We start from the raw sequence: 20563 nt of genomic DNA, 5'->3' as shown, positions 1-20563 counted from the left end.
CAGACACTAAACATCTCTTAAAAGACTGCCAAAACTTGATAATGGGTCAAAAAGGGCAGCACAGTGTCTCATTGCTTAGCATTAAAGTGTTGCAGCACTGGGGTCCTGGGTTGAAATCCAGCCAAGGACAACTTCTGCAATGAAATTGTATGTTCTCCCTGTGTTTCCCTGGGATTCCTCTGGGTACTCCAGTTTTCCTCACACACTTCAGAGACATACTGAAAGGAAAATTAGATTGTGAGCCTCAATGGGGACAGTGCCGATAATGTCTGTAAAGTGCTGTGGAATTAGTAGCACTATATAAGGAAGTAAAATAAATAGATAAATAAAAAAGATCCATTCACATGGATCAAAATAGGGAGTTAAGAGGATGCCGCCCAGACTCAAATTCCCTCAACCATTGTATCAGGCACATGGAAGACCCTGGGACCTTAAAAATGACTACTCTGAACCCCTTACTTTCCTGGTTTGTTTTGGATCTGCAAATTAAAATCTAGACTTTGTCACTGTAGAAAATCACATATTTCTTTGACAATCATCTAACAATCCTTTTCTAAGGGCTATTCAACCCCCCCAATCTGAAAGCCCTAACTAACCCCTGCTCCATCCTTTTAAAGCCTGTACCACCATAAACTTTACTAACATCTCTAGATCCTCTTGCTGAAGCTCCAGAAGCCAAATGCACTGCATCCACTGAAGAATGAGGGCTACTTAATCTGGCTGAAGAGCTTTCCCTTACCACCATGGGGCTCAATGCAGAAGCAGGAGTATCCATGCTGGGTCCTGACATAGTGCCCTTGCTGACAAAAAGAGGGCTCTATGCAGGAATCAAAGCCAACATGTAATGGCTATTGGGGGCAGTGCCAGCAGAAAGCAGCCCTGACATCTACATACGTAGATGGATCCGAAAGGGTAGCCATCATGGTTCCCTGCTCCCCACCCCATTTTTGTTGCTGAGCTGGCCCCAGGAAACTTCCTGACAGTGATCTTGAGACCCCGCTGATGCTTGCTGTAGCAGGGGAAGCTGACACCTCCCCTTGTTGCAGGTTCTGCCAAGATTGTGGATTACTCAAAGGCTGGGACCAAACCGCAGCCTGACCCGGAAGGTCCCTGGAGGGGTTTGGTTTCCAGAGCCACAAGTGAGGGTGAATTACGAACTAATGAGTGCAACAGGCCTGGTCATCCGCAGCTAGCGTGACATCTGGGCTGGCTGAATGGAGTCAGCTCCAGACCCCCCCCCCCAAGCAGATTCTTCACTGATGCCTGCAGTCATTCTTCACCTCGGGAGTAGCCCTCCTGATCTGTATCAACAACAAATATGAACCTAGCATTCAACTTAAAGGTATTTGTAAAGCGGTTTATTGTAGTACACGAAAAAAAGACGTTTCGGTCAATGTGACCTTCTTCAGTTACGTGTGGTATATAGATTGTGTAGAGCTTATAGGCATCTATCAGAAAGGTGCTTTAGGCATTGAAGAGAAAGATCTCTCTAAGGTAATGAGCTTGTCAGTATATAGGAGAGGGGCAAACGTGCCTCAAGATGCGGTGTCCACCGGCCGGTAACCTAAACTCCTATTCAAAGAATTATGTGGCATTATGCTTTATGTCTTTTATGGCACCCAGAGTGAGAGATATATAATTCTCTATTTTTGGTCAAATATTGTGCTTATGCTGCAATAGCAATTGTAATAGCAATAATGTCTGCAGCATGATGTCCTTATAGGTCTTAGTATCCCCGGTCTTCATAATAATAGTGTTTAGTGTGTCGCACCCGATGTCCTATGTCCTTCATTTTTGTTATATTATCTATATAACTGTTTTAATATTACATGTTGTGGTGTAGTGACCACTATGTCCGCTAGGGGGCGCTGTGTGGGTGTCCCAGGACGGGCCTACAGGCATATCCATTGTGGTAATGGATATAGGATGCTGAATGACAGTTACGGTATGTATCCCAAGGTAGGTGGCCTTGGGATGGAAGCTTGAATATGTGTATTGATCAGCAGAGGCACTGCTGAGCTGTTGTTACACTGTCAGCGAGAGCTACCTATAAACCCACCTAGGGGCGGTGTCTAGAGCGCCTTAATAGAGTGTATGAATGCTCGTAGGACCTGTGATGAGGTCATAGCCATGTGACCCAGTGGGCGTGGCTACAGACCATATAAGGTAACCAGAGTAGGTCACAAGAGAGAGAGGGCATGGATCTGATTGGGCCATGTGGAAGGTCCTGGCAGGCCTAGGTGGAGGAAGGTGGTCTACCTTCCTGAAGACCACGTGCTGAGGCTGCTGACCCGGTGAGACCTATGTATGCTGGCTGTATGTGAGGAGGGATAAGCCTCCTGTGTTTTGCTGAGGCTCCAGGACTGAGCCTGAAGTAATGGACATTTTTATGCTTGCTTTCGCCTGAGCTAAATGCTATTCCTGTGTCTGGCTGCAGATAGAGCTCTGTTATGGACATTGCCCTGGCCTGAGTGTGAACAGGGCATGAGGGAACACAGCCCAGCTAAGGACTGTTTATGTTGCTTTTGACTGCTGTGAAGGCTGGAAACTGTGTTTTGTTACTGTGACGTTTATGGAGCAAATAAACCGAAAGGACTCGTTTTAACTCTGAATGTGCCAGTGTTTACCTCCAAGACCTGCAAAGTGGGTAATCCCTGTCCACTCACATGGTGGAACGCTACAATGTAAAATGGATATTTAATAAATTTATACGATTTATTAGGTGTTTTGTACTCCTTTGGTCCTTTCGTATACAAGTTTCAATTTTTGTATAGAAGAACTGAAAAATTAATTTTTTGATGATATTCTAATTTTGTGAGAAGCAGTTGTATATTACAAAGTTGAAAAAGCCCTCAAACTTTATTTTTATTAAAGGGAACCTGTCGCCATGTCTTTCAAAATCCAGTCTGCAGGTCCCCAAAAATACCTTTTATTCTACTCGTATACATTGTGAGCCCATCCGATGGGCATCTCTGGTCTTGATCCTCCTTCCCTGAATCATGTGGATGATATGTCCTACATCATTCACACAGTGTCCTCCATCATGCTCTGGTGCAGCATTACTCTCTTTGCCCTGCCAAGGGCAGAGCAAAGCACACTAGTGCTCACATGTCTGGAAAAGACCAAAGAGCATCGATGACCCGGAAGTAAAGCCAGTGCATGTATACTTTGTTCTGCTCTTGGCAGGACAGAGAGAAGTGCACCTGCACAGGAGCACAATGGAGGACACTGTGTGGATGACGCATCATCCACACAAAGCAGGGAAGGAGGACGGCGGTTGCAAGAAGAGGTGAGGTGCAAGATCAAGACCAGCGATGCAAGAGACCGGACCACTCCATCTGTAATTATAATAAAATATATTTTATGGGATCTGCAGATTGGATTGAGGACTTTTTTTACAGCATTCTGGAATGCTTAAAAAGGCCTTAATGTTGATGGCCGTACTTTATATGGGAGAAACCTGGTGACAGGATCCCTTTAAATGGCAGATGCATGCAACTATATAGGTACAATGTATCATACAGGGAGGGTTTTCACTGTCTATAGAAAGGCATTTATGTGGCCCCTAACTCAGTAATAATGCCCTTTGAGTGCCCTTTTAAAACAAATAATGTCCCTGACGTGCCCCCTTTATTAAGTATTAATGTCTCCTTAAAAAGTCATGTTGAGCTCTGAGTGCTCCCTCCAAAAGTAATAAGGCCACCTTTGTGCCAACCTTCGCAAAAAAAGTAAAGTTTATATTTACCTAATCCAAGTGACTGAGAGCTCTTCTCTGGATATGGAGTGGGCCAGCACATGTGGTGAAATGCACTAACTTGATTGCACTGCAATGCGCGTCGGGGCAGATGCCCACTTCTCAGGGATTCTGGCTATATCTTGCATAGGTAACAATCTCCATCAATGTTGCCTTCATTGGCTAAGCACATGGCTATTAGCAGTTGATGGATATACTTTTACAGTTATGATATTCAGAACCTTTTCCCTATGCAGGGACTGTACCCCCTAGTTACTTACTGCTGTGACATTATGGTTGGTGATTTAAGGATCTAACTGAATACTATCAGCAGCATTGTGTGCGATTTCTTGTTACATGCAGCCGTGCCCACGGTGTGTCCGCTCCAGATGTTCACAGCGTGTATATTTTTGTGACATATAACATATACATTCCCTTTTCCCCACCATAGGATCAAACTGTATCAGCATTGTATTGACATTGATACCGGTAAAACTAACATTCATCAGAGTACCGAGGTCTGGCTAGAAGTCAGAGGTACAGTATGCGCGCTTTATTTTTCCATTCAAAATATTGCATCTCTAGAAATTTTGCACCCAAGTAAACCACCCGTGGGTCTCTTCACATCCCCCCCCCACGCTTTGCCACTGGTTTCATAAATCTGACCATAAATTTAAGTTCAATGTGAAGTTAGGTGCAGAAAATTTCTTTACTTCATTAGTGCAATCAATATTCTTTGAAAACAGCTATTGTACAGCATGTGTTGGATCCGTGGTACTTGACTGGTGTATCGAAACACTGTTCTATAACACAACTAAGACTCCATTTGTAGAGGCAGTGCACAGCAAGACTAAATAGGAGCCAATGAGTCACCACTAGTCATACGTTGTTATATAATCCTGGCTGACAAATATTATTACTGATCCAGCATTATAGTTATACTATAAATCACAACCCTTGAGCAGGTAGTCCACAAAATACCAGACGGCGATCATAACCTACGCCTTATCGGTAAATATGAAAATGCTAAAAGAACATTACTGCATATATACTGTTAAAACAGCAGTGCCGAAACATTTATTAAGGTTTTTTGTTACCAAAGGTTATTCTTAGTTTCTTAATAAGTTATACAATTTCCTAATATCTTTTATATATATCAATTCCTTATGTTTGCAGTGAAACAGTATAAATATTCATTCAGTCCGTGGGCAGGTTATATCAGGCACTTGCTGTTTTATCTCAGCAAGGTATGTCTGACTCTGAAATACTTGGGCATTACAGAGAAAAATATACTTTTGGGAATGGAGAACGCACTATAGACGAGTCGAGCAGTCAGGTCCCCTGCGGCCTAACCTTTCCCACTGCCAGGTCTTGGGCTATACGTGCAAATAGGTAGAGACCTGTCGATCCATGGCAGCAGGCAGGGAGAAATCTCCGGGATCCAACTGTCTGACTAGTCTACAGCACAGTCTTGGTCCCAGGTGGTTTTTAAAGTATGTTCTTCTCTTAAACATTGCACCATTTAAGAGTCAAACATACCTGGCTGAGATAAAACAGCAAATGCCTAATACATGCTGCCTACGGATTGGGCAGCGTGTATCAGCTGACAGGTTCACTCTAAAGAGTAACTAAACTGTCTCAGTGCTTTTGTATATTTGATAGGCACTTTAATTTCCTGAAGATCGATTGAGGTTCTAGTCCTAAGACCCACAACAATCACTCACTAGACCCATGAACAGTGTGCAGCTCAGCAGACAGGAACTTGCTGTTCCCATCTGAGCACATACGCAGAGTAGGATAGGGATTGACTAGAAAGCTTAGATTGTGAAAGCCAGAGCACAGACCAAGATACTCTTGAAAATTATTGGGTATCTTGAAGAGGGCTCTGTACACAGGAGATGTCCTTTCTATCTGAAAGATTTGGAGCACTACTGTAAGGAAAAGTGGATAAAGATTGCCAGTAGTAGATGTGCCATGCTGATTTACTACTACTCAATAAGACTGAATGCTATCATAAATTCTAGTGATGCTTCAACAAACAATTAGCTGAAAGGTGTTCATATTTATGCATTGTAACAATGCTACTCACTTGAGAGCGATCTGAGGTATCACAGGAACCGTTTCTATGTAAAGTCTGGCTGCTTTATTTCAGTCCTCATATACCACATCACACGAAAACTTAAATACAGCCTTTGTCCGGCACAAAGTAAAACATAATGTAACAAGCCCATACAATAGTGTTGGTTAGCCCACCTGGCTAAGAGTCCAGCTTCTTAGTCCTTTAGCAAAGGCACTCGATCCAGGAGATCTGCACACCTCCACACACACAGCCATGTGTCAAACTAACAGCTCTCAATTTGCAAAGTAAACCACACCCAGGGAATGCGATATGGTGATCAGCTGTCTCTCCCCCAACTCTTCAGCTTCTTATAATCAATGTGTCATGGCTGATTAACCCCTTTTAGTCCTATATGAACTAAAGCATTACCCCAAGTTTATCTCTCAAACACTAGATGTCCGACAGCCACCTTACAGCATCCACATTATTTTAGTTCTTCATATCTCTTTTTCCACGCAAAAAGCTTTCAGTTTGCTTTTCAATTGATCTTTACGGATTATCGGTGACAATAAAGGTGCAATAAGCTCCAAAACAATTCTCCTTGAAATCTTTTTTCACGTGGAAAAAATTTGGCATTTTAACAGAGGTGTGTAGACTTTCTATACACACTGTAACGTGTTGTAGCAGGTTGAAAAAAATTACGGTAATTAAAAAATGGAGGTCATTATCCGGTACCTGACACTGTAGAGTTGGAAAAAATAATTAGAGCTGCTGCTCCATATGTAACTAAAAGAGTGGACAAAGGAAGCAGATGGTGAGCAGGATGACATAATCTATGCTCATCTCCGAAAGTATTTAAACCATAAAGTGGTTAATTTATTTACATGTAGTCCATAGACTGCAGATATATCTGTGTGGCTCTCTCCTTACTAAATTAAGCTGCACAGTATTATATCTGATCAAGACTTATTGAGCTTTTAACAAACGTTTTGTGAATTACAGCAAAACTAGTCCGAACTGCTAAATATTATTATACCTGCAATCATCCCCAATGAGCTGTATAAAATATATATATATATATATCTGTAGATCACACATCAGTACATTGCAGTCTGCACATATGGACATATGGATATACTGTGTGTATAGATATATATATATATATATATATATATATATATATATATATATATATATATATACACACTCACTGGCCACTTTATTAGGTACACCTGTCCAACTGTGTGTTAAGACTTAATTTCTAATCAGCCAATCACATGGCGGCAACTCAGTGCATTTAGGCATGTAGACATGGTCAAGACAATCTCCTGCAGTTCAAACCGAGCATCAGTATGGGGAAGAAAGGTGATTTGAGTGCCTTTGAACGTGGCATGATTGTTGGTGCCAGAAGGGCTGGTCTGAGAATTTCAGAAACTGCTGATCTACTGGGATTTTCACGCACAACCATCTCTAGGGTTTACAGAGAATGGTCCGAAAAAGAAAAAAAATCCAGTGAGCGGCAGTTTTGTGGCCGGAAATGCCATGTTGATGCCAGAGGTCAGAGGAGAATGGGCAGACTGGTTCGAGCTGATAGAAAGGCAACAGTGACTCAAATTGCCACCCGTTACAACCAAGGTAGGCAGAAGAGCATCTCTGAACGCACAGTGCGTCGAACTTTGAGGCAGATGGGCTACAGCAGCAGAAGACCACACTGGGTACCACTCCTCTCAGCTAAGAACAGGAAACTGAGGCTACAATTTGCACAAGCTCATCGAAATTGGACAGTAGAAGATTGGAAAAACGTTGCCTGGTCTGATGAGTCTCGATTTCTGCTGCGACATTCGGATGGTAGGGTCAGAATTTGGCGTAAACAACATGAAAGCATGGATCCATCCTGCCTTGTATCAACGGTTCAGGCTGGTGGTGGTGGTGTCATGGTGTGGGGAATTTTTTCTGGGCACTCTTTGGGCCCCTTGGTACCAATTGAGCATCGTTGCAACGCCACAGCCTACCTGAGTATTGTTGCTGACCATGTCCATCCCTTTATGACCACAATGTACCCAACATCTGATGGCTACTTTCAGCAGGATAATGCGCCATGTCATAAAGCTCGAATCATCTCAGATTGGTTTCTTGAACATGACAATGAGTTTACTGTACTCAAATGGCCTCCTCAGTCACCAGATCTCAATCCAATAGAGCATCTTTGGGATGTGGTGGAACGGGAGATTCGCATCAGGGATGTGCAGCCGACAAATCTGCGCCAACTGTGTGATGCCATCATGTCAATATGGTCCAAAATCTCTGAGGAATGCTTCCAGCACCTTGTTGAATCTCTGCCACGAAGAATTGAGGCAGTTCTGAAGGCAAAAGGGGGTCCAACCCCTTACTAGCATGGTGTACCTAATAAAGTGGCCAGTGAGTGTATATATATATATATATATATATATATATATATATATATATATATATATATATATATATACAGTACATTCATATGTGCAGACTGCAATGTACTAATGTGTAATCTACAGACATATGGACAGGTTTAAGATAATACTTACAAACCCTCACCCCAAGGTCTTTACGATTGCATTAGACTCGACAAGCCTTTCAGCACTGCCTTCTTCAAGATGTGATGTCCGCACAGAGGGACAGAGTATTTATGGGGGGACCGATGCCAAATCAGATGTCTATACAATCAATGATGTGGTGCCCATCATGTGACTATGATTTACACCGGTCACTCAGACCAATTTTGGGTTAGGTGTCATGTATGGCATGATGGAAGGTATGATGGCGCAATGACGTCTCTAGCCTCACATGAGGGTCTCCATTAGTCCATGTTGATGTTTTTTCATCCACTGTAGATTTGTTTTTTGTAACCTCTATCTTGTCATTAGATAATTACATAAAGATAAATGATTACTTTTTCAATATAAGTGCACAAGAACTATTGGGTTATTTATTTCTGTTGTAATTTACGCCACTTTTGTGCCAATGACTTAATTTGGAGTGGGTAGACGATATTGAATGTTGCTATTCCTTGAAAATCAAAATGGCAGTGAGCAGCTTATTCCTATGTTAAGAGAAAGCAGACGTCTGTAGTACAAATTACTAAAGTGTTTTTTTTTTTTAAAGTTTTGAAACTTTCAGTTTCAGGATCACATATATTGCATTTTGGTAAGAGTCTGTTTTAAAGGGAACCTGTCAGCAAGATTTTGCAGAGTAACCTACAGACAGTGTCAGGTCGGCACCATTATAATGATTAAAATGATACCTGGGTGATGAAATCTGTCTTGTGGTTGTTGTTTAATCTTTGTTTTCAGTTTTGAGTTAATGATATGCTCGTGCTCATGGGTGGCCTGTGGGCGGTGGTCTTTATATGGTGCTCTGCTTAGGCCTCTTTCACACTTCAGTTTTTTGCATCAGTCAGAATCCGCCAAAAGGATGGATGGCGGATCCGTTTTAGTACTGATGACAACGGATGGCACCCGTCCGTTTTTTTGAGGGATCCGACAAATGAAGAATTTTAAAGGAATCGCAGCCGAGAGAGAGAGAGAGAGAGAGAGAGAATTTTTTTTGTCCGGCACCCAGAAAGAATTTCGGAGGATCCGCCACAGAAAAAAACGTTGCAAGCTCCGTTTTGAAATCTTTGAGGATGGTAACGGACAGGAACTTTTGGCGGATCCGCAAAAAAACGGATGCAACGGACGGCAATCCGCCAATAATGGAAGTCAATGGGGGAAAAAAAGAGATCCTCAAAAGAAAATTGCGGATCCGTTTTTTTCAAAACCTGGCGGATTGTGACTGATTGTAAAAAACTGAAGAGTGAAAGAGGCCTTAGCTATTCATCTGTGTGGCATTGGACAGGTCACTGAGGGATCCGTGACCTGCCCCCATTTTACATAATGAATATTATATATATATTTGAAAAAAATAAATCACCTTCTGCAGGCAGGCTCCAGCGGCAGCATGATCGCATCTATAATGTGTATTTATTTATTGTTTTGATGGTATATATACTGTAAATCGAAAAAATTTCACCATACCCTGAAAACACCTCACAGGGTGTGAAAGTTAAATTATTCAATTATAATAGTACATACTTTTACATACTGTAAAACCCCACTAAAGTTTTCATGTAAGTGTACTTACTTATGAAGTGGAGTTTCTTTATTTCCATCTGGCAAATCCAGAATGTTGTTTTCTCCGGTGTATGAGGACACCATGAATTTCACAATTTCGGTTGCTCCTTGAGTGGCAGCAAAATGAAGAGGAGTGGCGTTATCTATCTACGAAAGAAAAAGTTACGTTTTTATTAGCACAGAAAGAAGTGACAACTACATGAGGATCTGAGGTGACTTTAAAGCGAATCTGTCATCACTAAACCACATATATCATCGGGTAGTAAAGCACAAATGCAAACTTACCTTTGTGGCCTCGAATACACCTAGTGGCCAAATCATTAAGACTGGCTTTCTGCACACCATCCTTAATGAATGACTTGCTGGAATAAAATGTCCCAAATTCATTCAAAGGCTCTCGTGACATAATTAATTTGGTGCATCTTCTCAGTGATGCGCTCCTCCATGTGCATCGCTAGAAAGGCTACTCCATTTAGAGACTGGAGCATCATTTCTGGAGTACATAACGCCAGCACTTTTAAGGGCAGCACTTCTCTTCAGCTTCCATCAATTTTGGTGGACCCGTTTCAAACTGGCATGAAAATGTCAAAATTCACCAAATACATTGAAAAATCGCCCTTTTAGGGTATGTGCACATGTTGCGGATTTTGATGCATTTCCTCAGCATTTTTCAATGTGTGGAATTGCATAAAATCCACAGTGCAGTGTGCACACAATGTTATCCATAGAGAAGAAAGTGGATAGGTATAATCCATCCCATGCAAAAATATCCTTTATTGTGGCATCAAGTTACCAACAGCAGGCAGATAAAACCATGGAGCAAGTACAGACGACGATCGTTTGGCGCTTATATTGCGCTTCAACAGGTGACCTATCCACTTTCTTCTCTATGGATATACAGACTATTTTCCTTGGAAGTGGCACCCGTGTTCCCTGATGTGTGTGCAGCTTCATTAACCCGAGGCCATACAGCTGTGCCTTTGTCCTGCTTTTTTTCTTTTTTTCTTTTATGGTATGCACACAATGTAAATTAATGGGAAATCAAAAATGCTCAGCACATGCTGCGGAAAAAAAAGTGTGCATTTGCAGCGTTTTATTTTCTGCAGCATGTCAATTCTTTTTGCTGATCTGCAGCGTTTCTGCACCCATTGACTCGCATTGAGTCGGGCACTGCCACAGCAAAACTGCAGGTCTAAAAAAGATCTGCATTTTTGCTGCGGATGAAACGCAGATCGGGGGGAGGGAAGTGTGTGGGCGGTGACTGCGTGCATGTATAATGTGTAGGCGGTGACTATGTGCGTGTATGTGTGTCTGTGGGTCTGTGTGCGCGTGTCTGTGGGTGTCCCTGTGTGTGTGTGTCTGTGTAGGCAGCCATTGTCTGATGGGACTACTGCTCCCATCCGGCAATGAATGCTCACAATGACAGCATTGCCGCTGATGGGAAAGGAGTTCCATCAGACAATGGCTGTGATCAGTAGTGAAAAAAAAAACCATACGTAACATACAACATATAACATACAGAACATACACATAACATACAACACATAACATAGAGTACATACTCACCATGTACATCAAATTCCCTGACGCCATCGTCTCCTTTAATAAAAATCAAATAATAAGCCAACCTATACTTATCTTTCCGCCGTAGTCCAATTATTAATGAGTGTCCCACGACGAAGTTCTCCGGTGTAGAACACTGACATCAGATATTAGACAGGGCTCTTTGATTAGTGATTAGCGCTATTGCTTTGCAGCACTGATGTCAATGGTTGAAGTCTGGACAAGGGCAAAATGTTTGTATGAGGAGATGAATATTTCCCATGTTCCCCCTTGAAGAAACAAGTATAATGTTGGGCTGTATAATGTGAACAGTGTTATACGTTAATGATGTTTGTATGTGTAATGATTTGCATTGTTAGTGATTAAGCTGTATTCTGCCCAGCAACAGGTAGTTGGCAGTGAAAGTGAGAGTTAAGAGTTGTGACTAGCGCAGAGAGAAAGGGGTTATGTAGCAAGATCAGAGAGGACTTCCTGGTAATGATGCAGATAGGGCCTGGAGTGCATTGCAAGTGGACCTAAGGTCCAATGTGAGCAGTTCTGCATTCTAGGCTGTACCTGAGTAGAGAGAAGACAGAAAAGAAAAGATAGCAAGATGCAGAAGTGACTAAGAGACAGAGTGATCTACTGGAGAAGGGTCCTGAGAAAGGACGCCTAACTGCAAGTCCCAGATTTTGTAACTCTTGAAAGTAAGAGGTCTAGACAGAATGGAGAATGGGAATTGAATAAAGTGTCCCAGTGGATGTTCCATATCGTCAGCATTATAGAAGACTAGCTGAAGAGCCCGGCGTTGCCTGGGCATAATAGCCAACTGTGGTTAGTTTTAACAAATTATAATGATTATATTGCACATAAAAACATTTCACATCATATATTCAACACTACAGATTTGCAACACAAATTAACTAACGATTACCCAAGTATTGATAGTATTTTATTTTCAACTCATTCAAGAGCCTTTTGATTAACAACATGAGTAACTGTGTATCTAACCCTATCCTGTGTGATAATTTCTGCTGAGCTGTGTGTCTAATCCTCTCCTGTGTGATACTGACTGCTGAGCTGTGTATCTAATCCTATCGTGTGTTACTGACTACTCAGCCATGTATCTAACCCTATCCTGTGTGATACTGACTGCTGAGCTGTGTATCTAACCCTATCCTGTGTGATACTGTGTGCTGAGCTGTGTAACTAATCCTCTCCTGTGTGATACTTTCTGCTGAGCTGTGTATCTAATCCTATCATGTGTTACTGACTACTCAGCCATGTATCTAACCCTATCCTGTGTGATACTGACTGCTGAGCTGTGTATCTAACCCTATCCTGTGTGATACAGTCTGCTGGGCTGTGTACCTAATCCTATCCTGTGTGATACTTTCTGCTGAGCTGTGTATCTATTCCTATTGTGTGTTACTGACCACTCAAACATGCATCTAATCCTATCCTGTGTGATACTGACTGCTGAGCTGTGTATCTAACCCTATCCTGTGTGATACTGTGTGCTGAGCTGTGTATCTAATCCTCTCCTGTGTGATACTTTCTGCTGAGCTGTGTATCTAATCCTATCATGTGTTACTGACTACTCAGCCAAGTATCTAACCCTATCCTGTGTGATACTGACTGCTGAGCTGTGTATCTAACCCTATCCTGTGTGATACAGTCTGCTGGGCTGTGTACCTAATCCTATCCTGTGTGATACTTTCTGCTGAGCTGTGTATCTAATCCTATTGTGTGTTACTGACCACTCAGACATGTATCTAATCCTATCCTGTGTGATGCTGACTGCTGAGCAGTGTATCTAATCCTATCCTGTGTGATACCATCTGCTGAGCCGTGTATCTAACCCTATCCTGTGTGATACTGACTGCTGAGCCGTGTATCTAATCCTATTCTGTGTGATACTGACTGCTGAGCCGTGTATCTATTCCTATCCTGTGTGATACTGACTGCTGAGCTGTGTATCTAATCCTATCCTGTGTGTTACTGACTGCTGAGCTGTGTATCTAATCCTATTCTGTGTGATACTGACTGCTGAGCCGTGTATCTATTCCTATCCTGTGTGATACTGACTGCTGAGCTGTGTATCTAATCCTATCCTGTGTGATACTGACTGCTCAGCCATATATCTAATACTATCCTGTGTGATACTGACTGCTGAGCCGTGTAGCTAATCCTTTCCTGTGTGATACTGTGTGCTGAGCTGTGTATTTAATCCTATCCTGTGTGATACTGTGTGCTGAGCCATGTATCTATTCCTATCCTGTGTGATACTGACTGCTGAGCTGTGTATCTAATCCTATCCTGTGTGATACTGACTGCTGAACTGTGTATCTAATCCTATCCTTTGTGATACTGACTGCTGAGCCATGTATCTAATCCTATCCTGTGTGATACCGTATGCTGAGCCGTGTATCTAGCCCTATCCTGTGTGATACTGACTGCTGAGCCATGTACCTAATCCTATCATGTGTGTTACTGACTGCTCAGCCATATATCTAATCCTATCCTGTGTGATATTGACTGCTGAGCCGTGTATCTAATCCTATCCTGTGTGATGCTGACTGCTGAGCTGTGTATCTAATCCTATTCTGTGCGATACTGTGTGCTGAGCTGTGTATTCAATCCTATCCTGTGTGATACTGTGTGCTGAGCTGTGCATCTATTCCTATCCTGTATGATACTGACTGCTGAGCTGTCACAAGAGTTTAATGCATCCCCACACACACAGTATAAAGTACCCCCCCCGAGTTTAAAGTAGCCCCGTCACAGTATAATGCAGCCCCTCAGACTATAATGCAGTTACCTCAGATTAAAATGGAGCCACACAGAGTATAATGCAGCCCCCCACACACAGTATAAAGCAGCCCCCCAGAGTATAAAGCAGCCCCCTCACAGTATAATGCAGCCCCACACACAGTGTAATGCAGCCCCTCCCACAAAGTATAATTACCCCCCACAAACACACATACCATAGTGTAGCACCCACACATACACAGTATAATGCAGCCCCCTAAGAGTAAAATGCAGCACACTCATAGGGTAATGCAGCACCCTCAGAGTATAATGCAGCCCCACACACATACAGTATAATGCAGCCCTCTCCTGTGTGATACTGACTGCTGCGCTGTGTATCTAATCCTATCGTGTGTTACTGACTACTCAGCCATGTATCTAACCCTATCCTGTGTGATACTGACTGCTGAGCTGTGTATCTAACCCTATCCTGTGTGATACAGTCTGCTGGGCTGTGTACCTAATCCTATCCTGTGTGATACTTTCTGCTGAGCTGTGTATCTAATCCTATCGTGTGTTACTGACTGCTCAGACATGTATCTAATCCTATCCTGTGTGATGCTGATTGCTGAGCAGTGTATCTAATCCTATCCTGTGTGATACCATCTGCTGAGCCATGTATCTAACCCTATCCTGTGTGATACTTACAGCTGAGCCGTGTATCTAATTCTATTCTGTGTGATACTGACTGCTGAGCCGTGTATCTATTCCTATCCTGTGTGATACTGACTGCTGAGCTGTGTATCTAATCTTATCCTGTGTGTTACTGACTGCTCAGCCATATATCTAATACTATTCTGTGTGATACTGACTGCTGAGCCGTGTAGCTAATCCTTTCCTGTGTGATACTGACTGCAGAGCAGTGTATCTAATCCTATTCTGTGTGATACTGTCTGCTGAGCCGTGTATCTAATACTATTCTGCGTGATACTGTGTGCTGAACTGTGTATCTAATCCTATCCTGTGTGATACTGTGTGCTGAGCCATGTATCTATTCCTATCCTGTGTGATACTGACTGCTGAGCTGTGTATCTAATCCTATCCTGTGTGATACTGACTGCTGAACTGTGTATCTAATCCTATCCTGTGTGATACTGACTGCTGAGCCATGTGTCTAATCATCTCCTGTGTGAAACTGACTGCTGAGCTGTGTATCTAATCCTATCCTTTGTGATACTGACTGCTGAGCCGTGTATCTAATCCTATCCTGTGTGATACTGTATGCTGAGCCGTGAATCTAACCCTATCCTGTGTGATACTGACTGCTGAGCCATGTACCTAATCCTATCATGTGTTACTGACTGCTCAGCCATATATCTAATCCTATCCTGTGTGATATTGACTGCTGAGCCGAGTATCTAATCCTATCCTGTGTGATACTGACTGCTGAGCTGTGTATCTAATCCTATTCTGTGTGATACTGTGTGCTGAGCTGTGTATTCAATCCTATCCTGTGTGATACTGTGTGCTGAGCCGTGCATCTATTCCTATCCTGTATGATACTGACTGCTGAGCTGTCACAAGAGTTTAATGCATCCCCACACACACAGTATAAAGTACCCCCCCGAGTATAAAGTAGCCCCGTCACAGTATAATGCAGCCCCTCAGACTATAATGCAGTTACCTCAGATTATAATGGAGCCACACAGAGTATAATGCAGCCCCCCACACACAGTATAAAGCAGCCCCCCAGAGTATAAAGCAGCCCCCTCACAGTATAATGCAGCCCCGCACACACAGTGTAATGCAGCCCCTCCCACAAAGTATAATTACCCCCCACAAACACACTATAGTGTAGCATCCACACATACAGTATAATGCAGCCCCCTAAGAGTAAAATGCAGCACACTCATAGGGTAATGCAGCACCCTCAGAGTATAATGCAGCCCCACACACATACAGTATAATGCAGCCCACCAGAGTATAAAGTTGCCCCCTCAGAGTATAATGCAGCCCCATACCCACACACATACAGTATAATGCAGCCCCCCAGAGTATAAAATTGCCCCCTCAGAGTATAATGTAGTCTCACACACAGTATAATGCAGCCCCCCACACACACAGTATAATGCAGCCCCACACACACAGTATAATACAGCCCCCCACACAAAGTATAATGCAACCCCCACACAGTGTAATGCAGCCCCCAAACACACAGTATAATGCAGCCCCCACACACAGTATAATGCATCCCCCCACACACAGTATAAGTCAGCCTCCTCACATTCACAGTATAGTGCCATCACCACAAACACAGTATAGTGCAGCCCGCCACACACACATAGAATAATGCAGCCCTCACACACAGTATAGTGCAGTCCCCCCACACACAGTATAGTGTAGCCCCCAGACAGTATAATGCAGCCCCCACATGCACAGTATAGCGCAGTACCCACACACACACAGTATAGTGCAGCCCCAAAACATACACAGTATATTGCAGCCTTTCATACATAGCCTATAATACATGCACATACACAAACACACTATAATGCGCGTGCGCACACACACACACACTACTCACCCCTCCTCCTCATTCCCCCGCTGCTCGGCTTCTGCTGAGCGTCTCATCAGCTCCAATGTTGGTACACGGTGCTGAACCAGAGGCAGAGGGGAAGTGATGGGAGAGGGAGCATCACATGACACTCTCTCCTCCATCATTTCTTTCAACTGTATTGGCATCAATTATGCCGATAAGTTGAATTCACGATGGGGCAGGGCGGTGCTGCTCCGGGCCCCTCTTACTCAGGGGTCCCATAGCGGCTGTGTGGTGTGCCACTATTAGCAGCACACCACTGGCCCTGGAGGAGTGGACATCTGCCTGGTCTGCCTGCCTCAAACACCATCCCTGGTGGCGGGGCACAAGAGAGGAGTACCTCGCCCATGACTACTGCCCTGCGCCACTTTTGTTCCAGTCATTCTTATCGGTCCTAATTCCTAACTTCATGTGTCAGAAATGATAATCTGGTTAAATAGCAACTACCTGTTTACGGTCAATTTGTGCTCCATATCCAATGCATGCTTTCACAACTTCCAAACGCCCATTTTGTACTGCCACATGCAGTGGACTGCTTTTTTCATTATCTGTGAAATTGATGTGATCTTCGATGCTAAATCCAAATTCTTCACCTAAAATAAAAGTTGCTGAAAGGTGAATTTATTACGGTTTATAAATACTTCATTTTTAGTAATAATGGTAATGAATGATACCTTTCTTTAGAACCAGCTCCATGCATTTTAATGACCCAGTAAAAACAGACATATGTATCGGAAAGCATCCTATCTTGTTTCTTTTGCACAGCTTTGCACCATGATTCAACTTTTAAGACAAAAACAAAATGTTGTTGAAAGATAAATAAATCACCCATTAAGTGGTCACTACACAGGGTGGGCCATTTGTATGGATACACCAAAATAAAATGGGAATGGTTGGTGATATCAACTTCCTGTTTGTGGCACATTAGTATATGGGAGGGGGGAAACTTTTCAAGATGGGTGGTGACCATGGGGGTTATTGTGAAGTTGGCTATTTTAGATCCAATATCAGTGTGTCAAGAGTGGGAGAAGAGGGTTGCATTGACAATCCAACACAATGGGCAGCACTTTGAACACATTTTATAAGTGATCATAAACTTGTAAATAACTCATGAAAAAATAAACTTACATTAAAACCAAGCACACCATTGTTTTTCTTGTGAAATTCTCAATAAGTTTGATGTGTCACATGACCCTCTTCTCATTGAAAAAAATAAAGTTGGATCCAAAATGGCCAACTTAAAAATGGCCCCCATGGTCATCACCCATCTTGAAAAGTTTCCCCCCTCCTATCTACTAATGTGCCACAAACAGGAAGTTGATATCACCAACCATTCCCATTTTATTTAGGTGTATCCATATAAATGGCCCACCCTGTACAATCAGAAAGCATAATCTCTGCTACATAATAAATAATAATAATCTTTATTTTTATATAGCGCTAACATATTCCGCAGCGCTTTACAGTTTGCACACATCATCACTGTCCCTGATGGGGCTCACAATCTAAATTCCCTAGCAGTATGTCTTTGGAAAGTATGTGCAAAGTATAATCTGTCTCTGATAGCAGAGATGCCTTAACCCTTTCACGCTATGGTCATTTTTTTTTTTTTTCATTTTTATTTTATCCTCCCCTTCTTCCAAGAGCCATAACTTTTTTTTATATTTTAACCAATATTGCCACCATATGAGGGCTTGTTTTTTGTGGCACGAAATATACTTTTAAATAGCACCATTGATTTTACTTTATAGTGTACTAGAAAACGTGAAAAAAATTACACATGATAAGGTTTTTAATATTAGACAGTGTAGGACCGCCCCGATCAGAGTAACCTTGTCGATGGTGGGACGACTTTTATGCTATATTTGATTAAATACAGTATTACTAAGAACTCTGAATTATTTAAATGCACTTTTGCTTTTTATTTATTTAATTACAGCAGGGTTTTTCTCATTTTGTCTTTTGTAGGTTTTGTAAATTCCCAAAGGGGTATAATTTCCAAAATGAGGTCACTTGAGGGGCGATTCTGCTCTTTTAGCAATTAAGGGCTCTGCATATGGAGTCCTCAAACTGTTCTAGGAAAATCTGTGCTCCATTCATCCTGAGACTCTCCATATGGCTAGATAGTACTGTACATCCACATATGGGGTATTGCCACATTCAGTAGAAATTGCTGGACAAATTTTGATGCAATTCTTACAAACTTCATGTGTGAACATTAAAATCTAGGGCTAAATCAAAATTTTGGACGCAAAAATGTACTCATTTTGTCTTCACTTCCCAGTGGTAAAAAATTCTGTGACACACCTGTGGTGTCATTATGAGCACTGCACCCATAGATGAATTTACTGAGAGGTGTAGTTTGTAAGTTGAGGTCACTTATGGGGAGGTTCTGCTGTTCTGGCACCTCATTGGCTCTCCCAGTGAGTCATGGCACCTGCAAACCATAACAGTAAAATCTGGCACACCTTCCCTTCTGAGCTTTGCACTGTGCCTGAAAAATATGTCCTGATTAGATGTAGGGCATTGGCACAAAAATGGACCTCAGTTTGTTGAAAAAAGAATTCCTATTAGTTATTAGAAAAATTAAATCTGGGGCTAAAACAACATTTTCACGGTAAAAATGTAATTTATTCTTTCTTCACCGCTCAATGTTTTAACATTTTGTGAGGCAAACGTGGTGTCAATATGATCACTGTGCACCTAGATGAATTCATTGGGGAGTGTAGTTTGTAAAATAAGTTCACATGTAATGGATTTCAGTTGTTCTGGCACCTCAGGGGCTCTGCCAATGTGACATGGCACCTTCAAACCATTCCAGCAAAATCTAAACACCAATATGGCACTGCTTCCCTTCTGAGCTTTGCATTGTGCCTCAAAAGTAGTATTCCCCCCACATATGTGTACTTGTGGATTCAGAAGAAATTGCACAACAAATTGTACTGTTACTTTTATGAAAATGCCAAAGTTGGGGCTAAAATAATATTTTTGTGAGGAAAATGTTATTTTATTATTTTCACGGCTCAACGTTATAAACTTCTGTGAAGCACCTGGGGGTTCAAGGTGCTCACCAAACATCTGAATGCATTCCTCCAGGGGTCTATTTTCCAAAATGGTTTCACTTGTGGAGGGTTTCCACTGTTTAGGCACATCAGGGGCTCTCTAAATGGGATGCTCCTTCCTATCCAAGCCCAGCCGTGTGCCTAAACAAAGGTTTTCTCCCTCATATGGGGTACCAGCATGCTTAGGAGAAATTACACAACAAATTTTGAGGTCCGTTTTTTCCTGTTACCCTTGTCAAAAGAACAAAAATTGTATCTCAAGTAAATTTTTTTTGTGAAAAAAAGTTAAATGTTATTTTTTTTTCCACATTCCAATGTGGTTTTGAGCACATTGAGGGGTGTAGTTTTAAGAATGGTTTCACTTTTGAGTATCTTCTATCATATAGACCCCTCAAAGTGGCTTCAAATGTGATGTGGTCCCTAAAGAAAATGGTTTTGTAAATTTTGTTGGAAAAATTAAAAATCGCTGGTCAATTTTTAACCCTTATAACTTCCTAACAAAAAAAAATTTGGTTCCAAAATTGTGCTAATGTAAAGTAGACATGTGGGAAATGTTATTTATTAAATACTTTGTGTGACATATTTTTCTCTGATTTAAGGGCATGAAAGTTCAAACTTGGAAAATTGCAAAATTTTCCAAATTTTCGCTAAACTCCCATTTTTTCACAAATA

General features: G+C 42.1%; 1 protein-coding gene across 3 annotated transcripts in view; it reads right to left on the bottom strand.

Annotated features, from left to right (window-relative positions):
* TRPA1 (transient receptor potential cation channel subfamily A member 1) overlaps positions 1-20563 on the bottom strand; it is a 255109-nt gene that overhangs the window by 131343 nt on the left and 103203 nt on the right. For 2 of the 3 annotated variants that reach the window (XM_073583844.1, XM_073583843.1), the window contains 3 exons: positions 17504-17612; positions 17274-17422; positions 9951-10087 (listed from right to left, as the gene is read on the bottom strand). In XM_073583844.1, coding sequence (XP_073439945.1) covers positions 9951-10087; positions 17274-17422; positions 17504-17612 — 395 coding nt within the window. The remainder of the gene's footprint in view (positions 1-9950; positions 10088-17273; positions 17423-17503; positions 17613-20563) is intronic. The other variant, XM_073583845.1, reaches the window with a different exon arrangement.

The sequence above is a fragment of the Dendrobates tinctorius genome, unplaced genomic scaffold (genome assembly GCF_039654945.1).
Source record: "Dendrobates tinctorius isolate UK_male_01 unplaced genomic scaffold, ASM3965494v1 ptg000082l, whole genome shotgun sequence".
In the NCBI taxonomy this organism is placed as follows: Eukaryota; Metazoa; Chordata; class Amphibia; order Anura; family Dendrobatidae; genus Dendrobates; species Dendrobates tinctorius.
The sequence above is the reverse complement of the archived record's forward strand: the minus strand, read 5'-3'. Positions and strand labels throughout refer to the sequence as shown.